Here is a 22,475-nt window from a genome sequence, read left to right on the forward strand (position 1 = left end):
TGTTTACTGAGACACACAAACTGAGGTTTCAGCTGACAGCAACAACAAAAAAAGACTCACAAACAGAGCAGGAAGAGACGACAACGTTCTGATTGGAATGCAAAAACAACACAAACAGGATGCACAATAGCAAAGAGACATGGAAGCACTACAAAAACACAAAAAACAACCACAAAGACACAAAAACAACCACAAAGACACAAAATAACAACCACAAAGACACAAAATAACAACCACAAGGACACAAAAAAGCAAACATAAATGTACAAAAAACAACCACAAAGGTACAAAAAAACAACCATAAATATACAAAAACAACCACAAAAGTACAAAAAACAACCACAAATATACAAAAAACAACATAACAAAGACAAAAAACAACCACAAAGTTACAAAAAAAAAACAACCAGAAAGATGTAAGAATATCTGCAAAAAGCTGTGTGTTAAGACTTGCCCTCATAGCTGGAAATCTGGGGGTATGGCTTTCTCTATTAGCTGGACTAGGAGCTGAAGACCTGGTCTGGGGCTTGGTCTAACACCAGGCAACCTGCATCCAGGGTTTGGTGTAATAACTGAAAACCCAAGGCAAACACTTCCTTTAATACCCAGAAGCCTGTGTCTAACAGCTGGACTACAGGGCCAAAGTTTTGTCTGACAGAGTCTGGGGCTTTGGTTATTATCTGGAAACCTTTGACAACAACTTGTAGCTGGAAACATGGTCGGAAAGCTTGGTCTAATAGCTGGAAAACTTGTTGTCCAGTATTTTTTTCTAATAACTGGACAACAAGCTGGTCTTGGTCTAACACCTGGCAACCTGGATCCAGGGTTGGATCTAATTGCTGAAAACCCGAGTCAAATGCTTCTTAATTTTAAAGCACCTTATGGAGTTGCACTTGACTTTTTAATGTTGGATTTATTTATTATGGCTGTTGCTATTTGTCTTTTTAATTGTACTTTTTAACTTTATTTCTATTTCTGTGTTTATGAATGTGAGCAACGGACTATTGTATAATTTCCTTCGGGATTAATAAAGTATTTATCTATCTATCTATCTATCTACCCAGAAATGTGATGCTAAGGCTTAGTCTAATACCTGGACGATGAGCTGAAACCTGGGTCTAGGGCTTTGTCTAAAAGCTGAAAACCTTTGACAAATGCTTGCTTTGATAGCTGGAAACCTGGGATTAAGGCTTGGTCTAATGGCTGGATCAGTAGCAGACAGACACTGAGGCTGAAGATCTGAACCAGTTGTGTTTCATTTCTTATTTTAAACTTCGACTAAAAGATTTGGACTGTAAATCTAGTTTCCTGCTCTGACACCAGGAATGAGTCCCAGCCGGGGCCTGGTTCAGTCTCGGGGCCCCCAGGAGCCTCCTCTGGTCCGTCTGACCTGCTCAGACCTGCAGACTGAGAGCTGCAATCATGGACTGAGCTCCTCTGTACTTTAACCAACCTGAGGGGTAATTAAACGTGTAAACTTCCAATCTAAAGAGAACTGGACCTTTGTGGTGTTTGCTCTCCAAACAGCAGTCTGTGTGATTCCTCCAGTAGATTTAATTCAACATGTAAATAACAACAAACAAACAGAATGAGCACCAGAAAAGTTGCAGATGAATGATAGCAGATGCAAAATGAAAACATCTGGATGTAAAACGACTCAGAAAGACTGAAGACTCTGAAATATCACCAGAAAAGATGCAAACAAATAAAGAAGAGGTAAACTAAACACACCTGGGGCTAAGGCTCGGTCTAATAGCTGGAAACAGAAGGTTAAGGCTTGGTCTAATAGCTGGAGACAGAAGGTTAAGGCTTGGTCTAATAGCTGGAGACAGGAGGTTAAAGTTTTTTTGTATTAACTGAAAACCTGAAGTTAGGGCTTAGTCTAATCACTGGAATCACTGGAGGCCTCAGATTCAGACTTTGGGCTGTTAAACCAAGCATTAGCCTCCTGTTTGAAGTACTACATTAAGCCTTACCCTCAGGTTAAGACTTGGTCTTTATGTTTGATTTTGTCATTTATTGTCTAGTTTGAGTCATTTTGTCAGGTTTTATGCTGCTTTGTGTGTCATTTATGTCATTTTTTGTCATTTTGTGCCTGATTTTGGGTTGTTTATTGTCTCGTTTTTGTCAGTTTGTGTCTCGATATTGTCATTTTGAGTCTACTTTGGCTAATTTTGTCATGTTTTATGTTGATTTGAGTCTCATTTCAGTTGTTGTTTTGTCATTTTGTACCTGATTTATTGTCATTTTTCTCTCGATTTTGTCATTTTGTGTGTCATTTTCTATTTTTTTGTCATTTTGTGTCTAGTTTGAGTCATTTTGTCACGTGTAATGTTGTTTTGTGTGTCGTTTCTGTGATATTTTTGTGTCTTTTTGTGCCTGATTTTTGTTGTTTTTTGTCATTTATTGTCTCGTTTTGTGAATTTGTGTCTCAATATTGTCATTTTGCATTTACTTTGGGTAATTTTGTCATGTTTTATGTTGTTTTGTGTGTTATTTCTGTCATTGTTTATTCATTTTGTATCTGATTTTTGTCATTTATTGTCTTGTTTTTGTCTCGATTTTGTCTAGTTTGATTAATTTTGCATCTTATTTTCTATTTTTTCATCATTTATTGTCTCGTTTTTGTCATTTTGTGTCTCATTTTCTATTTTTAGTCATTTTGTGTCTAGTTTGGGTAATTTTGTCAGGTTTTGTTTAGTTTTGTGTATATTTTCTGTAGTTTTTTTGTCATTTTGTGACAGATTTGTGTTGTTTTGTCTTGTTTATTCTGTTGCTTTTGTCATTTTGTGTCTGGATTTTGTGTCATTTTGTCAGGTTTTATGTTGTTTTGTGTCTCATTTCTGACATTTTTTGTCATTTTGTGACTGATTTTTGTCATTTTGTGTTGCATATTGTCTTGTTTTTGTATTTTGTGTCAGGGTTTTGTCGTTCTGTCTCCTCGTAGATGTCTTTCTGTTGACTTCATTTCTTAATTGGTTCATTTCCTGGTTGATTTTCCAGCAGCACATTTTAATCAAACCCGTCTCTCTGTTTAGGTGAAGCAGGTAAAAAAAAAACCAGGTAAGCCCTCAGGCGCAGTCTGACAGATACCTGCTGTAGCCAATCAGGACGCGAGCTGAGCCAACCTGGAGGCGCCTGCTCACCTGGACCAATCAGAGCGCCCGCTGTGAGAACGTTGCCTTTTATGGACAAGAGCAGCTGTCCCACCAGAGCAGATAAAAGCGGCACAGCTGCAGCTCCGGCTGCACAGCTGGGCGAACACACGAACCACACCTGACCAACAGACACACCTGAGACTCACCTGCACAGGTAAGACGTTTGTGTGTTTACTGAAGCCAGCAGCAGGACAGGTGTGTTTCTGGAGCAGGTAGCTGATCCTAGAGCGCTAAATGAAGCTCAAAATGTCTCTACTCCACAACTTAAAGACACTTTTTAGTTTTTAAAGGAAGTTTATAGTTCAAACAAACCTACAGAAACATCTGGATGAAGTAAGGTTTAATCCAGAGTCTCTGAAATTTAAACTTTACTGCAGTAGTATTCTATAATCTGAATGTTATCGGGGTTCAGTTTCTGTGTTTCTGCTCAGGTTTGTCCTGCTGCTCTAGATTTAAACCAGATTTAATGACAGATTCCAGCTGCTGAGACTAAAAAGGTGCAGCCAGAAGTTGTTGCTTAATGACTCCGTAGATTCAGCTCTTCTCTTCCTGCCTCAATTTGTTGGTAAATCCTGAATCATGTTGACTCATAAAAGGTCAGAAGAGAAGTTTATCAGGTTGGACGGTTCCAGGTGGCGACGCCCCAAAGAGCCAAAAATCTGAGGGAGAAGCTGAATGAGTTTTAAAGGGTGTGGCCGATCAGGACGGAAGATCAAAGCTCCTAAAGCAGAAATAAAGGAACTTAAATGATCTAGAATGAGTTTATAGTCAAACTCAGCTTTTGTGATTTAAAGTTTTTTTTTGATGCAGCTATTCAATTTAAAGATTCAGTTTCTGTAGATTTCAACCCTTTAAAATGGTGCAGCTGATTGTACTGAGGAAACAGAAAACATTTAACACGTTCTGCAAATAGTTAAATAAAAAGACTGTAGAACACAAACCAGATGGACTTAGTGGTTTAAAATGTGGACAAACCTGATGCTGGAGGAAATAAACCGACAAGAAAACAAGATCTCTTTAAAGAATGAATGAATGAGAAACTTAATTCTAATTTGATGAACACTTTAGTGTTTTAATCTTTTGTTAAATTACAGAAAATAAATGATAAAATCACAGAAAAAGTCAAAATTCATGTTTTAACTGCATAAAACTGATCAAACTCAAAATAAAATAACTGTTCTTATAAATGTTTTTTGTAGTTCTGATTAATTACAGATAAAACTAAGTAAAATTTAATTAACTGTAAATGTGACATAAAATTCTGTATTTTATGTCTAAATTAATTTTTAAAACTGGATTTAAATCAGTAAAAATATCATCCTGCAGATATTTGGCCTCATTAATTACAGATATGAAGTAAAATCATCACATTTTTAATTTACTTATTGACTTTTTAAAGGCAAAAACCATAAATATCTCAGATTTTTAAAATATTTTTTATACAAATTTTTTACATTTAAAAATAATTATCTTACAGATTATTTTTATTTTCAGTTCCTGAGAAATATTCTACAATTTTTAGATGCACTTTTAAATTATTTCTTTTTTGTGAATTATTTAATTTCAGATGTGCTGGTATTTTCAGGTTCTACAGTGGCATTTTTCCTGACACTAGATTTCTTTTTTTCTTTAAATATGCTTTTTAAATTTTATTTCATTATTTTACTTATTTGTGACTTTATTTTTTTTGTCAGATTAAATACTTAATTTTACAGATTTGCGGTTATTTTCTGGTTCTGCAGTGGCATTTATCCTGATGCCAGATTTTAGTTTTTTACTCTTAACTTATTTTTAATTTAATTGTTGCTTTATTTATTTTATTGTCAGAATAAATATTTAATTTTACAGATATTATTTTTCTTATTTTCTATAATTTTTTGTCAGATGAAGTCCTTAATTTTCCGCTGTGTTTGGTTTTAAATCATTGCTGACGTTGGAGCAGTAAAGTGACGTTAACCGTTTCCATCCAGACATGGACGACGACGTTGCTGCCCTGGTCGTTGATAACGGCTCCGGCATGTGCAAAGCCGGGTTCGCCGGAGACGACGCCCCCAGAGCCGTGTTCCCCTCCATCGTGGGCCGACCCCGGCACCAGGTAGGAACCAGAACCTGAAGCTCACCTGTCCTCTGAAGGCGTGCTGAGCGTTGGAGGCTGAAGGTTTGTGTGTCTGCAGGGCGTGATGGTGGGCATGGGCCAGAAGGACAGCTACGTGGGCGACGAGGCCCAGAGCAAGAGGGGCATCCTGACCCTCAAGTACCCCATCGAGCACGGCATCGTCACCAACTGGGACGACATGGAGAAGGTCAGGAAGTCAAGTTTCTTCATGTCTCAAAAACGTTCATTATGTCTTCTTGTTAGTACACTGGTTGAGTTCTTTGTTCAGACATAGAATAACTAGCTAGATGATCAACATCTACCTAGTTATTCTATGTCTGAACAAAGAACTCAACCAGTGAAAAGTTTCTTCCTCAGAAACTCCTGGTTCTTTGTCTTCAGTGACTTTATTAATGAGCAGAGTTCTACCTTCAGACTGGGAATATTTCCAGAGTTCCAGGTCCATGAAGTCCATAGAGGAGACTGTCTCCTGGAGAAAGTTGTAGAGTAGACCTACCAACAACTGTCCAGTTGTTGGTAGGTCTACTCTAGAACATTCTCCAGGGGATGTTCTCCTTTCCTGCTTCCAGTCTTTAAGTTCAGTCTCACTTAGAACATTCCAGGTCCTTGAAGTCCATAGATTTGGGTCCAGAAAAATAGAAAGTTGTGGAAAACAGCTGAAATTCATCAATAATTCTTCTGAACTTTCCCTAAATGTCTTGAAACTTAACCAAAGTGACACAAACTTTTCCAACATGATTTGAAACCTGTCTTTAAGAGATTAACATAATTGACAAAGTCCAAAATCCTTTAATGATCAGAGTTCTATCTTCATACTGGGAATATTTTCAGAGCTCCAGGTCCTTGACCAAAAACTCAAGACATGCAAATTACCCCAAAAGAGACTAAACCACTCTGAAATGTTCAAATGGAAAATCACCACAAAAATGGCCAAAACTACCACAAAAAGTGGTGAATTTGCAACAAATTCAAATTTGGCACAAAATAACCTTAAGAACAACCAAAACTACCTTGAAAGAGTTCTGCCTTCATACTGGGAATAATTCCAGAGTTCCAGGTCCTTAAAGTCCATAGAGAAGTGAAAGTTGCCAGAACTTGTTTATTTTCACTTCAGTGTTTATGACGGAGACTCACAGAAACAATCATTGGTTCCTTGGATGTTTCTGGTTTCAGTTTGTCCAAATTCACATGACAGTTGTGCAGTTTCTCAGATTCATCCATAAAAGGACCGAAAATGGTTGAAAACACCTTTAACTCATCCAGATGGCCTTGAAAGCTTCCAAAATGGGCTAAAACTTTCCCAAAGCTGCTCATTTTTAGCCAACTGTGATCATTTGTATTATGGGATGCATCCTAGTGTGAACAGTTTAGTCCTAGAAACAATCCTTGGTTCCCTGGATGCGTTTCTGGTTTCTGATAATTCACCAGAAGAACCTTTAGAAAGGTCATTCTGGGTGAACTTTCATATCAGCATGTTGGTAGGTGGCTGGTCAGAACAAGTTTCAGTAAAATAATTTTTACACAATTTTTCTGTCATTTTGACAGATTTTAGTGCAGTTTGGAACAAATGTTGAGCCCACTTGGACAAAGTTTCAGTACTTTTATGCATATTTGGATTATTTGAAGTTTTTAAGGACTTTTGGACATTTTTTTTCAAGTTTTAACGTAACTTTAGATTATTTACATCAGGGGTGTCAAACTCAGTTCCTGGAGGGCCACTGTCCTGCATGTTCTAGATGTTTCCTTCTTCCAACACACCTGATTCAAATGATCAGCTTATCATCAAGCTCAGCAGAAGCCTGATAATGAGCCTGATCATTTGAATCAGGTGTTGGAAGAGGGAAACATCTAAAACATGCAGGATAGTGGCCCTCCAGGAACGGATCTTGACACCCCTGATTTACATGTTATTTTGGTAGCTTTTCTGTGATGTTTTTTGGATGACTTTCATGTCACTTGGAAAAAGTTTTAACATTACTGTCAACAATTTTGATTAACTCTATCTAAAGACTGTGAAAACTTGAAGATAAACTGAAGTTATTGTAAATAAAAGCCAGCTGACTGAGGTCGGGTTGGAGGCTCTGATCTGGACACTGCAGTGAAAGTTTCTCTTCCTGTAAATGTGATGCTTTATTGTTGTTTGGTGCAGATCTGGCATCACACCTTCTACAACGAGCTCCGTGTGGCTCCTGAGGAACATCCCGTCCTGCTGACCGAAGCTCCTCTCAACCCCAAAGCCAACAGGGAGAAGATGACCCAGGTGAGTCCGCAGACGAGGCTTCGTCCTCTTCCTCACGTTGTCCTGTCGGTAACCTAACGGCTTCCTCTTTCCTCCGGTCCAGATCATGTTCGAGACCTTCAACGTTCCTGCCATGTACGTGGCCATCCAGGCCGTGCTGTCGCTGTACGCCTCCGGTAGAACCACAGGTGAGAAGATCCATTAGATCAGATTCAGGGGAGACCAGAACTCCTGTCAGAGGAAATAAAGCAGGAAATATTCACGTATAAGAAGCCGAGAATTCAGATGTTTCCTCACAGAATTCCAAATTACTTGACTGAGTCGACGAAGAAAAACCAGATTACAGACGGTAACTTGCTCTTAAAATTATGTTTGACTATAAATTAGTTTATTTTTTCAATTGGCAAAAAATGTAATTTTTCAAATATTTTCCATTAATTTCAAGACTGAACAATTTTAACATTTTACAGATTTTCATCGTTCCTTTCAATTAGTTTATCAGTAAAATCACAAAATTTTAATGTCTGTAAAACGGGTCCATATTTTTATATAAGTTATTTTCACTGTATTAAAATTAGTAAAGCTAAAAAAATATTTTACAGATTTTCCTAGTTTGAATTATAGATAAAATTAATTAAAATAATAAAAAAGCAATCCCCCCAAAAAACAGGCCAAAACTGTAAATGTCATGTTAAAATTTAGTATTTCCACATAATTTTTAAAAGTATTTCAATCAGCAAAATGAAAAACATATTTTTCTTATCAGCAAAACAATATTTTAAAAAAATGTCACTTTCCCTTTTTAATTACACATAAAGTAAAATCACAAAATGAACAAAAAACTGTAAATGTCACATTAAAATTCAATATTGTTGGATCTAAATTACTTTTTACTATATTTAAATTGACATTAAAAATTCAGCCAAGCTAATTTTGTAAAATATTTTACAGATTTTCTTGATTTTTGTGTAAATGCAGGTAAAATAAAAAAATTAAAAATGGGCCTAAATTGTAATTGTCACATTAAAATTCTGTATTTTTTGATACAACTTTAAAAAGTTTTTTTACTATATTTAAAATCAGCTAAGCTAAGGACAATACTTTTGCAGATTTGCTGTTATTTTCAGTCTCTAAACAATATTCATCTCCCCAGTGACGAAAAATGATCTAAAAATAAAAACATCCAGCTTAGAGTTCAGAGGGTTGAGTTATTTATTTATTTTTTTTTAAATAATGAACGCTACAAGCAGCAGTTTGTAAAGGTGGCAGTATACAGTAAAAACCAAACTGGATTCTGCAGCCTTAAAGCTTGAAGGTCCAACGTCTTCTGTCCTCCAGGTATCGTGATGGACTCTGGAGACGGTGTGACCCACACTGTGCCCATCTATGAGGGCTACGCTCTGCCTCACGCCATCCTCCGTCTGGACCTGGCCGGCAGAGACCTGACCGACTACCTGATGAAGATCCTCACAGAGAGAGGCTACAGCTTCACCACCACCGGTACGTTCTGCTGACAGTCAGAGGAACCTCAGATAAGACAAGCTCCTCTGTGTCCGTCTGAACGTTTGTTTCTTCCCTTGAACCCTCCAGCCGAGCGTGAGATCGTGAGAGACATCAAGGAGAAGCTGTGCTACGTTGCTCTGGACTTCGAGCAGGAAATGGCCACGGCAGCGTCGTCCTCCTCTCTGGAGAAGAGCTACGAGCTTCCCGACGGACAAGTCATCACCATCGGCAACGAGAGGTTCCGCTGCCCCGAGTCACTCTTCCAGCCCTCCTTCCTCGGTTTGTGAGGGACTCGGGTGTTGGGGTTAAACTACAGATGCAAATTTAGAATGACCTTCTCATCAAACGCTGAAGTCTTGGTGATGTTTTAGCCAGAACGTGATGCAGGCTGTCAGTTAAATGAGCTGCCGAGATAAAAACACTGTTCTAGCAGATCCCAGGTCATCCTCTTTAAATGCGAGTTCTGGTTTAGAAACAATCGTCCCAGAAGTCTCTGTCATGGTGCCTCGTTGCTAAACGCCTACATTGCTCTCTGCTAGCTAACCTGAACTCTCCATAAACCAGGGAGTACATCTAATCTGTAGTCTGTCTTCAAACATGCGTAAACGTCCCTCTGCCTCATCAGTCAGTGGATTTTTGATCAGTTTAATTAAACGATTTTAAACATGAACTTCCCCAGTAAGACCCTGCAGTGGTGTTTATGGTGTTAACCAACCAGAGTAAACGGAATATTTAGGATTAAAACCTGACAAAAATGAGAGAAATGCAACTTTATCAGGTGGTAGTAGTCGCCCTACAAGTCGTGTCCTTTTCCAGTGTTTAGAACAGCATCCCATCTTCTAAGCATGAGATCCTGATTTTTCCCAACTGGAATTCTGGATGGAAAACTGTTTTTTTTTTTTTTTTTTCCTTTGGGAATCAAGAGAAAGACAGACCTGACTGGGTCTAGCCATTTCTGCCCTCTGCTTGGTTCCCTTGTCTTAACCTTCCTTGTCTTCACAAATCGTTTAAATTTTAGATCTGTAGAAGTTTTCACTGATATTGATTTCTTTTAAACATGAACCATTGACACCATGCTCAGGAAAGCAGATGATCAGGATGGAGTCTTTTTAAAACTCCTGTTTGGTCATAATTGTTTTTACTTTTGTGCACTACTCAAAGTCTGGCTGATAAATGCTAAAATCACATTAAGGTGTACATCACACCAAGACCACCTTTGACATTTAAACATAACTGGTGTAAATATCCCAGATGAGCCCCATTTGTCAGACTGACTCCATGAAAGAGGTTCACTCCAAACACTAAAACTGAGCTTATGTGAAAGTATAGTGGAGCGTGATCTCGGTGGTGGTGATAGAGGGTCGGACCAACAGGTCTTTGGGATGTAAGCGAGTGTTAAAGTTGACCTGAACGCTTGTTCTGCTCAGGAATGGAGTCTGCCGGCATCCATGAGACGACCTACAACAGCATCATGAAGTGTGATGTGGACATCCGTAAGGACCTGTACGCCAACACCGTGCTGTCCGGAGGCACCACCATGTACCCGGGCATCGCCGACCGCATGCAGAAGGAGATCACCTCCTTGGCTCCGTCCACCATGAAAATCAAGGTACAGCAGCAGTGGATCTACAATCAGTCTGGCTTGGTTCATGGAAATTCTGCTGCAATCATTTTTCTGGGAATCTGATCTGTAAACCTACAGAAAACAGTTTAGATCATCATCACATCAGTGATGTCGAGTACAGATATGGAGAAGTTGTAAAAGTTTTTACACAAAACGTATGAAGAGCTCATGGCTTTTTATGGCTCTGATCCAGGTTGTTTTCTCAAGACTAGAGCCTTGCTTTTGTTGGGTCTACTCAGATGTACACTACCGTTCAAAAGTTTGGGGTCACTGAGAAATGTCTATTTGAAAGAAAAGCCTTTTTCCCAATGAAGATGCCGTTAAATGAATGATAAATCCAGTGTAGACATAGTTAATGTGGTAAATGACTATTGTAGCTGTAAATGTCTGATTTTTAATGGAATATCTCCATAGGGGTACAGAGGAACATTTCCAGCAACCATCACTCCTGTGTTCTAATGCTACATTGTGTTAGCTAATGGTGTTGAAAGGCTCATTGATGATTAGAAAACCCTTGTGCGGTTATGTTAGCACGTGGATAAAAGTGGGAGATCTCATGGAATTGTCTGGGTGACCCTAAACTTTTCAACAATAGTGTAGTTTTAGTCACAGGCACATTTTCTTTTCCTGACTTTATCTCTGTTCTCCAGCATCTTTCTAACCAGAAAGTAAAAAAAATTAATAAAACTGAACTCTTGCTGCTACAGTCTTCACTCTTCCCTTGGAATAAAATGGACCCATCCTGGTGTATTTGCTGGTCTAATCTTGTTCTTCCTCCTTACCTCCAGATCATCGCTCCCCCAGAGAGGAAGTACTCCGTCTGGATTGGTGGCTCCATCCTGGCCTCCCTCTCCACCTTCCAGCAGATGTGGATCAGCAAACAGGAGTACGACGAGTCCGGCCCCTCCATCGTCCACCGCAAGTGCTTCTAAACTCAGCTTCCTCCTCAAGTCAAACATGCTTCTCAACTCCTCCGCCCAAATAGAAATGTCTGGTTTGGACTTGAAGGTGCATCAGGCAGTGCTTTTAGTTTCAGCTCAGCAGACCCTCCTGGGCTGAAGTCCATCTGGTCTTACTGAGGGGAGGCTGCAGCTTTCAGCCAGATCGTTGGAGATCCGTGTCATCCATCAGCTCTCCACCTTCACACCACCCCTGCAGAGACTCCACAGAAGGCCAGGCCATCCTCATGCACCTCTAAAGCATTAAATCACTGTTTACATGAACAAACTCTGCTTTCCTCCATTTCACCCTGTTACAGTCGAGCCTCTATGAATAAACAGTGTTTGTACTTTCCAATAAAATGCCATCGTTTGTTTACAGCTGCTCTCCTGTCAGTGTTTTCTACAACTACAGGTGCAAATATTAAAGGTTTACGTGAAGCTAATTATTCACTGCTTTTTCCACTGAGGTCAGAGGAGCGCGTTGCCCTTCAGTTTTACAGTTTCAGGCTGATTTAAACTGTTAAAGTTGGGGATTTTGGGGTTGTAAAGGTGGAATAAAAACCAAAGTTGACAACCAGGATCAGGTTCAACCTCATCAGGCTTTCTTTGTGTTGGCTGGTTTGATAAAACTGATGTTTGCTTCTAAAAACCCATTTTCAGTTCCATCAAAGATCAGATGGGAAAACTGCTGGTGTTGGATTTAATCTTATCTTCTGCTTTTGGCAAAAATGGGGTTCCTATTTAGTTTTTTTATTTTTCATCTCAGAGGGGGGGGCATGACATGCTGCCTTAAAAGAAAATGGGCCCCGTTTATTTAGGTTCACTGCAGACCTTTAAGTTGCTTTCTCCTAAAACAAACTTGGGTACAGCATTTTATAAAGACTTATTCACAATATAAGCTGTATTTTAAATGTTTGTGCTGCCAGCTACAAGAAATGCATAAAAAAAGCATTTAAATTTATTATTTTTTTGTTAAACCTTGACTTCTGAAAACAAACTTGCAAGTAAAAATAAAATGTGTTGGGGGGGGGAGTCCAGTACAACATCACAGCAGTAGTTAAACTTTACTGGAACTACTGTTTATTACATCAGAAAAATATTTTGCTTTTTCATTTTGCTCTGCAGATTCACAGTAATGACAGATTCATACAAAATGAAAACAAACAGGATTAGGTCTACAACAGGATCAAGTCTTCCTTTTCTTACCAACACTAAGGTTTTATCCTTTTCTATCCTAGTAGTACTACAGAGTATTTCTACTGCAGTACTACTGGGACAGAGCACTGCTTTAATGCTGGAGTAGCTCATGTTGTGTAGATAGCGCCACCAAGTGACCATTTTCAAAACATTTTCTCTTATGAGTCCAGTGTAAATCCATTCTTGTCTCTTATGTTGGTGGGACTCAACATGCATCACATTTCCATTTGAAATTAATCAAATGCCTCAAATTTAGGTTTGTAGTGAATTTTTACAAACCATAAAATTAAAAATGACAAGTGACAAAACAGTGAGACATTGTGTTAGGGATGCTGGTCATCAGTCTAAGCTTGTGTTTTAACATAACTAAAAATACAATATTTTATATATTAATGTCCAGTTTAGTGCTAAAACCTTGAATAAAAACTCACATTCCTTATATTAATGTATGTACAGTAAATGAGGCTTTGCACAAGGAAGCAGATAACAGATAGTGATGACAAAGAGCAGTCTGGGGTTCATAGATGATTCTCTGAAAAGACCAAACTTGTAAACTTTAAATGTAAAATCACTGGTCTGTGGTGAAGAGACCATTTCAAACGTAAACGATGATTCAGGTCTGACATAAAACACCTTCTTAATATGTGCAGGAGAAACTTTAACAACTCAGGTTTTGGCACATCTGAGGTGCTGCCTGCTTAAAGTCGGTACAAACATCAATGAAACAGCGACTCAGCCATCCTCAGAGGTTCGTCATGTGACTCATAATTACTGATACATCTGAGGTGCTGCCTGCTTAAAGTCGGTACAAACATCAATGAAACAGCGACTCAGCCATCCTCAGAGGTTCGTCATGTGACTCATAATTACTGATAAATGATTCAATCAGATTCAGAATCTGAATGAATCATTTATCAGTAGTGATAGAAGTTTTGTTGAGTCGACTTCTGGTTATGGCGGCGCCCTGGAAAGATGAAACACCTTGAATTTCCCTCGATTAATAAAGTATCTATCTATGACCTGGTTCTGCAGAACAAGTGATGACAAACTACTCTGCTAAGTACTGCGATGCCGATGAGTAAAGAAAAAGGGAAAACGATGAAGCAAGCAAAGCTAACTACCTTTAGCGCTAGCAGTGTAGCCCAGCAAGCTAAAACACATACAGAAGGCAATTAGCGATGTGAAGTCCGAGTTCTTCTCCAAACTTGATGGCTCAGGAAATAGATATCGGACTGAAAGAGCGTCACAGACCAGGCTACAGATATAAATGATGGATAATAAAGTGTCTGCAATGAGAGCTAAAGTAAAAAAAACTGATGAAACCCAACAGAGCTTTGCAGGAAAAGGTGTCAAACCTGGAGATGAGGTCCTGAGTAAATAACCTGAGGCTGGTAAACCTGCCTTCTTGGAAAAAATGGATGCCAGAAATACTGGAGATCAACGGCCAAACAGTTCTGGAGAGAACATACCGGGTCGGACTGGACAGGGAAGCCAACTCCCCTCCAAGAACGCTGATGATGAAGTTCTTTAACCACAGGGACAAACTGAAGGTGATCTACAAACTGAAAGGCATTAAATACAAGAACCAGCAGTGAGATTCTACTGATCTGTCTGCAGAGATTCACAAGCAGCAGAAAGAACGAGACTCAGTCCATCAGCAGCTGCAGAACCTGAACATCTGACATGGAACGATTCACCCGCCAACTCCTGGGAGCACATAAAGCACCGACCAGAACCTTTAACACTCCACTAGAGGCACAAAACCTCAACGACAAGATCATACCAGGGGGCAGCGAGGACCTAACAGTGACTGGTAAAAGCTTTGCTACATCTCACGTTCACTTTTCTCTGGGAAATTCATCTATTTGTGCTGGACGTTTGATCAGATTAAGGTCTGTGGAGGCTGCAGTTCCTGCTGTGTTCCTGGAGCTGGTTCTGTTGGGACGAAACAGGATCTTCACCAGTTGCAGATACTCAGCATGTCTATGTCAGATGCGGTGTGTGTTTTAGAGTTTGCTGCATCATTTCAAAAACACATAACACAGTAAAAACAACAGCAGCAAACCAATGAAAGCATACATCCATTTATTCCTCTTCTGGTAGAGCTCTTCCAGCAGCTTCCTGTTTCTGGTCCTCTCATCCTCCAGAACCTCTCGGCTCTCCTGATGCATTTGTTCATAGATCTCCTTCCTTTCTTTGTCCCAGGCGTCTCGTTGCCGATTCATTTCTTTCTTCATTTCTCTCCTGGTCAGCTCCAGCTTCCTCTCAGCGTTCTCCCTCTGCTCTCTCTCTGACCGAAGCTTATTCTCTGCAGCTTCTGCTTTCCTCTTCCACTCCTGTTTCTGATTTTCTTCTTTCCTTCGTCTCTTCTCGTCTTCCTCTCGTTCTTTCTTCCTCAACTCTCGTTCCTTGTTGATGTGTTCGTCTTTCTCCTTCAGCTGCTTCTCTCTCAGTTTTCTCTCCTGTTCAGTTTGCTCTCTGTATTTCATCTGCAGTACTTTTAAATCTTCCTGGTGTTTCTTCAAGAGGTTCTCCTCCTTCTTCTTCATCTCGTAGTCCTTCTCTTTCTGGATTCTCTCCAGCTGTATCTCTAATAACTCCTTAGTGTCGTCGATCATCTCAGAGGTGAAGCACCTGCCGCCGTTCTTCACCACCATGATGTCGATGTTGTTCAGCAGCTTTTTAACTTGTGTGCGGTTTGTTGGATCTTTGTTGTTGAAGACCTGGTATCTGCCTCCACAGTCCCGGATGAGTTTCGCAAAGCCCTCACAGTTACTGAGGTAGTTCTCAAACAGCTGATCTTCCAGCTCATCTCCTCTGGTGAAAATGATGAAGATGAAATCTTGTGACTTCTTCCCAAAACATCTCTTGATCAGCTCCACACAGTCCTCATCTTTCTGTATGAAGCTCCCAATCTGCAGCACCAGTAAGAACACATGAGGTCCAGGAGACAACAGACTGATGGATTTTAGAATCTCCCACTGAAATTCATCATCAGACAGAGTTGCATCAAACAGTGCAGGAGTGTTGACCACAGCGACTGGCCGTCCATCAGGTTCTCCTGTTGCTTTCTCACAGGACTTGGTCGATGGCTTTGGGGCGATTTTGGGTTTAAAATGGTTTTTACCTAAAATCGTGTTTGCAGTTGCACTTTTCCCGCTCCCAGACTTTCCGATCAGAACCATCCTGAGAGTTTCTCTGCTCACATTTTCAACCTCACTCCTTTGCAGCTGAACTGTAAGCTCCAAAACCTTCATCAGAGCCTCAGTGAACATGTCCTTACTGAAACTTTTGGATCCTTCATCTGTCATCTTGTCTACTTGATCCAGCAGCTCTGGGATCTGCTGCTTGTCCTTCATGCTGACAACAACAGATCTTCCTCCACAGCTCTGACAGAGCTCCTGGATGTCTCTGTTCTGTCTGATAAAGTCAACAACATCTGGAGCTGTAGGATCTGACTCCACAGTGACCAGAATCAGGGTGAAGTCTGTGACTTTAGAGCTGAATGTGTTCTGGATGGTCTCTAACTCTCCCTTGTCTTCATCAGTGAGGGGACCCACAGGTAGGACCAGGATGAAGGCATGGACGCCCTCAGGATCACAGAGGGAGATACACCTGAATGATTCCTCCATCACTGCCTCCTGAGGTTTTCCATACAAGGTAGGCAGCTCCAGCAGAGAAACCCGACGTCCACACACCTCTCCCTGGGTTTTACCAGACGAGCTGGAGGCTGAATGAAGCTCTGTCTGACCTAAAATGGTCTCAGCTGCTGAAGTCTTCTCTTTTTCTCTTCCACCACACAGGACCAGGTTCAGAGGAGTTTTTTTCTGCTCAGATGTTGGTTTCATGATTAAACCAGCATCTTCAGATCGCTCATCACTCAGATCTTCTCTGCTGTTCTCTTTTACGATTTGGCTCAAACGTGTCAGCAGCTCTGAACGTTCCAGGTTCTTCTGATACAAGTATCTGTATCTACACTCTCTGATCAGGTCTCTGAAGGACGGATTCTTCATGAAGTTTTCAAATGAGCTCTCCTCTCTGGATGCTGATATCAGAACCAGTGATCGATCAAATGATTGATCACTGAATAGTTCCAGGACTCTGCAGATCCTCAGTCTGTGTTCCTCAGTGAAGCCTTCAGGCTGTAGAACCAGCAGGAACACATGAGGTCCAGGATCAGAGAGTCTCACACAGAGTTCTACATGTTCTCTTAGTTTGTCTTCAGAGATGTTTGGATTCAGCAGATCTGGAGTGTTGATGAGGACTATTTCTTTCTCCTTTATCTGTCCACTGACTGTCACAAAGTCTGGTTCATCCTCAGTGTTGAACTTGGTCTCTCCCAGTAATAAGTTCCCCACAGAACTCCTCTCAGACCAGCTGTTCCCCAGAAGAACAACCAACAGCTCAGACACTGAAAGAAAACACCAAGTTTAAAAAAACACTCAACTGTTCAAAACAAATACAAGAAATCGGCATTTATAAGAAAAGAAGAATGATTTTTAGTCAAATAACAATTTGAATTACTTTCCACAATTCTAGATGTCAATAAACAGAATGGTTGTATTCCAGTTTTACTTACTGTCAGGTGGTAGAAAGTAGTAGCTGCTGCTGCGCTTCAGGGGCTGCAGAGCATCAGTTACTGTTAAAAATACACAAGAACATTAATTCATTCAGATGTTACCTGGGATGAAATGGACACTGTCCTGAATAACAAGCTCTTCTTCTACACCATTTCTTAAACAGTATTATTGGTTTGCTTTTATGTGATGTGAAGCACGGTGGTGGCAGCATCATGATGTGAAGCATGGTGGTGGCAGCATCATGATGTGAAGCATGGTGGAGGCAGCATCATGATGTGAAGCACGGTGGTGGCAGCATCATGATGTGAAGCACGGTGGTGGCAGCATCATGATGTGAAGCACGGTGGTGGCAGCATCATGATGTGAAGCATGGTGGAGGCAGCATCATGATGTGAAGCACGGTGGTGGCAGCATCATGATGTGAAGCATGGTGGAGGCAGCATCATGATGTGAAGCACGGTGGTGGCAGCATCATGATGTGAAGCACGGTGGTGGCAGCATCATGATGTGAAGCATGGTGGAGGCAGCATCATGATGTGAAGCACGGTGGTGGCAGCATCATGATGTGAAGCACGGTGGTGGCAGCATCATGATGAAGCACGGTGGAGGCAGCATCATGATGCCACCACCATGTAAAGACAACATACTTTAAAAACACATCGGCAGGTTTTTAGGCTCAGAAGGTCAAGCTAAGAAAAATGAACACCAGGAAATATTAGTGCAGCAAAACAAACAAAAAAAGTCTCACATGCAGCAGTCAGGGCAGATTAGAAAAGGTCTCATTAAAAGCTTCTTGTCTAATAAACCCAGAAAAGTGAAGCAGTGAGTCTCTGTTCCGGTCAAACAGGACGTTATTCAGACTGATGAGTGTGATGTTGAGTTTGATGAATCCAGCCTGAAAACAGCTGTAGCAGTAGTTTGTATATTTAATGCAGTGCTGCCACCTGGTGGTACAAACTTCCTGTTTCACCACAGCAGGAAATCACAAGGCAGCGTTTTAAAACAGTAACGGTGGACGTCAGCAGGGCTGTGTGTTCCAGATGTGACTGTACTCACCAGATGTTGCTGCAGCTGCTGCCATCCTGTTCGCTGCTCTTCAAACACCACAAGAAGCTCCAACAGTTGATGTCTAAAATCTGCCAGAAATGAAAAAGTTTAAAAGTCAGAGTGGAGCTCCAGCAGTGGCGTTGATGGACTTAACGGTCCAACAGCACTCGCTGAGGTGATGCAGACTTTAAATGTGATGAAGCTAGGCTTGGCTGTGAGGCCTCGTCTTTAACAGTTTTATCTTTAAAGCTGCTGTCCGGAGTTTCCGTTTGTTTTCAATTTATGTATCATTTTTTAACAAAGCTTAAATGTGTTAGTCTAGTTCGATACTATAATATAAAGTTAGTATAACGCGATATGAAAATTTATTCCTGAGCTCCGCCTTCCTCTCATAGACCCCCATGTTATTCCAAAAAGCGCCGGTCGCTGCCGACCAATCAAGTTCGAGCTTCAGCTTTGTCATGCTGTCAATCAACGGTTACGCGCACAGCAAGCAAGCCCATGCAGAGGTGGGCGAGCTGCGCACTACGCAACCGCGCGCACATTTGTTTTGCTTGTGGAGGAGAGAGCATCAGGGATCAGCAACTTCCAGAAAAGTTACCAATCCCACGGCTTGTCAGGCCAAGAGACTGCAGGACGTTTTTTGGCTCAGGGTGCTCGCGTCGCTCCCCGACCACGGCCTCCATAGCCCGCCTGACGGCTTCGTTTAGATGCCCGACCTCTGGAGGAAGATGTTGGGGCGTCTGGGACATACTCTTTGTCAGAGAAGTCATGCAATTCTGAACTCTAGATAGAAATAAATAAACAATGTAACACATATACACGCGTAAATGCACTAAGTTTGATAAACAACGTCATCCAGAGGGATACACGAGTGTAATCACATATTGAAACTTTACTCGTTAGTCCTAGCAGATTCATGTTATTTTGGTATTAGGACAAGTTAGACTCAATACAGCATTCTAACGTAATTCCTTTATTATTTACTAAATGTACTAAATGTAGAAGAGGGGAAAACAGCAAAACAGGCGAGATGCTGCAGCACTCCGGGCACTTCTCTCATGTACTGAGCGCGTGCACAAATAAAGGGGCGAAATCAGAGGGAGGGACCAACAGTGTTTTGGGAGACGCTGCGATTCAAACTCCAGACAGCAGCTTTAATGAGATGATGTTGTTCAAACAGCCCTCGAAGGCTGTTACAACATCATCATCTCTGGAACCATTAAAGATAAAAACCTGAAACTTTCACTGTTATTTCTCATCATGTCATTTATTCAGAATCTGTCATACTGCAAAATCGAGAAGAATCCCCACATGATGATACTGCCACCGCCATGCTTCACTATGGGGATGTTTACAGTGTTTGGTTTCAGCTAGTCTACTCAACATTTCATAAACTTTTAAAGATAAAACACTGAAATTTTCACAGTTATTTCTCACCATGTCATTGATTCAGAATCTACAATATCGGACACGTAGATCAAATAATCTCTGATTAAGGACGAGTTTAAATCTGAAAAAAACTAAGCTGCCATGAAAAGTTCCATCTTTGAGCACAGTTTAAAAAAAAAAGAAAATCTAGAAGTTGACTACTCATATTGTCTGAACCATATGTAGATGCAGGACACAATAACAGAAAAATAAACATATTTTAATGTGAAATACTTTATGACACAAATGAAAACTAGTAATCTTTGCTAAACTTTCATAACTGATTGAGCAGGTTTGACGAGTTGCAGCGCAAAAACTGAAATATTGGTAGAAAGTCTGATCCCAGTGAGTTCTAGAGTTTAAAATGTTTTTTTCCCAAACAGAACTAAGAAAATCTATTTTTTAATATGGATATAATTTTCATTGTCAGACCCACTTTGTGGAAAAAAACCCGGTTTGGAGAAAACTTGTTGAGTAGTTTGGAGTCATTTCTTTATTGTGATGAAAGCAAACACTGATCTGTTGGTGGGATTTAATCAGTGGAACATTGATTCTGATGTGAGCAGGACTTTAGTGCTAAATTAATTCTCCTGATCACTGTGAAGCTGTTTAATAGGATCTAAACAGGTTCTCTGCTTCCTGTTCTGTTGACAATAAACTTCAAGTCTCAGCTGGACTCTGAGCAGGAAGTTAAAGTCTGAGAGCAAGAATATTATTATTATTCTTTTTAATAAGTTTATGAATTCATTTTATAGGCTGAAGAAACACAGTGAACTGTTTCCTGTTACACTGACTGAACTGAGTTTTCCAGCAGACCTGAACGTCACACATGATGCGTTCAAGAACCGTTAGAAAGTTGAACAATTCTTTCCGTTCTTAGAGTTTGTGGCTGATAAATTCTGTTTCATTTGAAAAAGCAACAAATCTTCACATGTGAGAATCAAGAAACAGCAATTATTTAACATTTTAGCTTTAAAAGGACAATCATTCTGTTTTTCCTTCTAATGCTCTGCGGCCAAATGCTGGAAGAACACAAAGTTTTTCTGCCACAATCTCCATTTCCATGATCCAGTTCTAGAAATCCAGCAGCTCAACAGACAGACTAAAAGTGAAGCACTGAACCTGTCTGATCACTTAAGGGAATAAAAATAAGGCAACAGCCAGAATAAAGACGAAAACACAGACTATATTCTGAGAAATGTTTGACGTCTGAGTTTCCTGAAGCAGCAGTTAAATGCAGAAATTAAGAACATCAATTAAAGACCTTAAAGTGTCTCCATTTAAAACCACAAACTGATGATTTCTTCAGCTGTTCTCTGGTTATTTTCACAGACGGCCCTCTACGTAGTTGAGACTAAATCAGCAGGTCACCGTCTATTTCCTGCGTTTCCTCGTTGATTCTAACAGCTGCTGTTTGTCTGCAGAGTCCAGATTCAAGAGACTCTTATCGAGTTCAAACTGTCGCTTTGAGGTTCTGGACGGATCATTTCTCCACAAACAAACCTCGGATTTACTCACCAGCTCTTTCTTTGCTGCGCCATCTCTGAAAAAGAAAAAGAAAGTGAAAGTAAAGACGGTGCAGAACTTTGAAGCGGTTTTCTTCGCTTTTTCAGACGTTTTTGAAAAAAGTCTAAAGTAGTTTAAAACGTACAAGTTCGCGATGAGTCTGGATTAAGTGACATGATTATAAAATGAACCTTTATTTCTACAAATCATTTAAAAAGTTTATGTGAGCTCCACCTGCAGGAGAGAAGAGCTGACATCTGCTGATAAGACAGACAGATGTTATGTTGTGACTTTTCTGATAAAGTTCTGTTTATTTACAGAGTTGATGATTAATATAACACATTAAATGTAGGAAATCAATAAGTTAAATGAGTTAAATACTCCTTCATTTGAGTATTTCACAGAAGTTATGAGTCAGTTTTACTTTGGGACTTCATTACCCATGATGCTCTGGGGTAAGCAAAGGAATGTGGGTCAACAGCTGAGAAGTGTTCAGTTTCCACCAGTAGGAAGTTAAAGCTGTACCATGAGCTGAAGCTGCACTTCCCTTTATGTTCTCTGAAGCTGTTTGCCAAACAGAAGTCCAGACTCTGGTCTTTTCTTTGAAACTCACTGTGGAAGCTTTAAGAAAAACAAGAAAACAAATGTGGAGAAGAACATAGGTAAATATTCTAGCTATATGTAACGCAAAGGTTCTGGTGTCTGCTCCATGTGGGGTTCCTCTCCACAAACTCTGCGTTGTGTTTCTTGGTGTATTTGGGTGCAGGGTGTCCTGCAGAGAGAAGTAATAATAGCAAATAATACCTTTACCCTTCCATTCATTGTGCAAAAAATAACCAATAAGATAAATGTGCAGCTGCAAACCCTCACAGAAAATACCAGCATGTCCTCCTGCACTCATACAAAGCTGCCTGGATGGATATTAGACACACTATTAAAGGTCATTCAGGCTTTATTCCTCAACACACAGTCCTTAAACTCAGGCTAAATAGCGCTTATAACTTCACAGAAACATACTTTAAAGAGATTAATGTTTTACCTGCAGTTTAATTTACACATTTTGTACAAAATGTGGCTTCCAGGAACTCTGCTGACCTTCAGCAGTTAAGAAAAAAAATACTTAGTGAAAGAGG

General features: G+C 40.2%; 2 protein-coding genes across 3 annotated transcripts; one reads left to right on the forward strand and one right to left on the reverse strand.

Moving 5' to 3' along the window:
* The first annotated feature begins 3,232 nt into the window (after positions 1-3,232).
* On the forward strand, positions 3,233-11,959 carry LOC110972177 (actin, cytoplasmic 1-like). Of its 2 annotated transcripts, none has more exons than XM_051950598.1 (9): positions 3,233-3,312; positions 5,101-5,253; positions 5,333-5,461; positions 7,424-7,534; positions 7,617-7,701; positions 8,852-9,013; positions 9,104-9,295; positions 10,444-10,625; positions 11,429-11,959. In XM_051950598.1, exons 2-9 carry the CDS (start codon positions 5,131-5,133, stop codon positions 11,570-11,572), a joined length of 1,128 nt encoding a protein of 375 aa, XP_051806558.1. In that variant the 5' UTR covers positions 3,233-3,312; positions 5,101-5,130; the 3' UTR covers positions 11,573-11,959. The 2 variants fall into 2 exon arrangements, with proteins under 2 accessions (XP_051806558.1, XP_051806557.1); XM_051950597.1 differs by having other exon boundaries at positions 3,245-3,312; positions 5,129-5,253.
* Positions 11,960-12,638: 679 nt separating this feature from the next.
* Positions 12,639-18,498, reverse strand: LOC127534706 (GTPase IMAP family member 8-like). The gene is made up of 3 exons (XM_051950586.1): positions 18,415-18,498; positions 17,358-17,417; positions 12,639-17,189 (listed from the first exon to the last, which is right to left on the reverse strand). Exons 1-3 carry the CDS (start codon positions 18,437-18,439, stop codon positions 14,800-14,802), a joined length of 2,475 nt encoding a protein of 824 aa, XP_051806546.1. The 5' UTR covers positions 18,440-18,498; the 3' UTR covers positions 12,639-14,799.
* Positions 18,499-22,475: the final 3,977 nt, after the last annotated feature.

The sequence above is a fragment of the Acanthochromis polyacanthus genome, chromosome 7 (genome assembly GCF_021347895.1).
Source record: "Acanthochromis polyacanthus isolate Apoly-LR-REF ecotype Palm Island chromosome 7, KAUST_Apoly_ChrSc, whole genome shotgun sequence".
NCBI classification, from domain to species: domain Eukaryota; kingdom Metazoa; phylum Chordata; class Actinopteri; family Pomacentridae; genus Acanthochromis; species Acanthochromis polyacanthus.

Excerpts from the sequence above, each read along its gene's own strand:
- LOC110972177 (XM_051950598.1), top strand. The coding sequence starts at position 5,131 with ATGGACGACGACGTTGCTGCCCTGGTCGTTGATAACGGCTCCGGCATG. Across the intron at positions 9,296-10,443 it reads CTTCCAGCCCTCCTTCCTCG|GAATGGAGTCTGCCGGCATC; the intron begins GTTTGTGAGGGA and ends TGTTCTGCTCAG. Across the intron at positions 10,626-11,428 it reads CGTCCACCATGAAAATCAAG|ATCATCGCTCCCCCAGAGAG; the intron begins GTACAGCAGCAG and ends CCTTACCTCCAG.
- LOC127534706 (XM_051950586.1), bottom strand. The coding sequence starts at position 18,439 with ATGGCAGCAGCTGCAGCAACATCTG. Across the intron at positions 17,418-18,414 it reads AGCAGCTGCAGCAACATCTG|TAACTGATGCTCTGCAGCCC; the intron begins GTGAGTACAGTC and ends TATTTTTAACAG. Across the intron at positions 17,190-17,357 it reads CTACTTTCTACCACCTGACA|TGTCTGAGCTGTTGGTTGTT; the intron begins GTAAGTAAAACT and ends GTTTTCTTTCAG.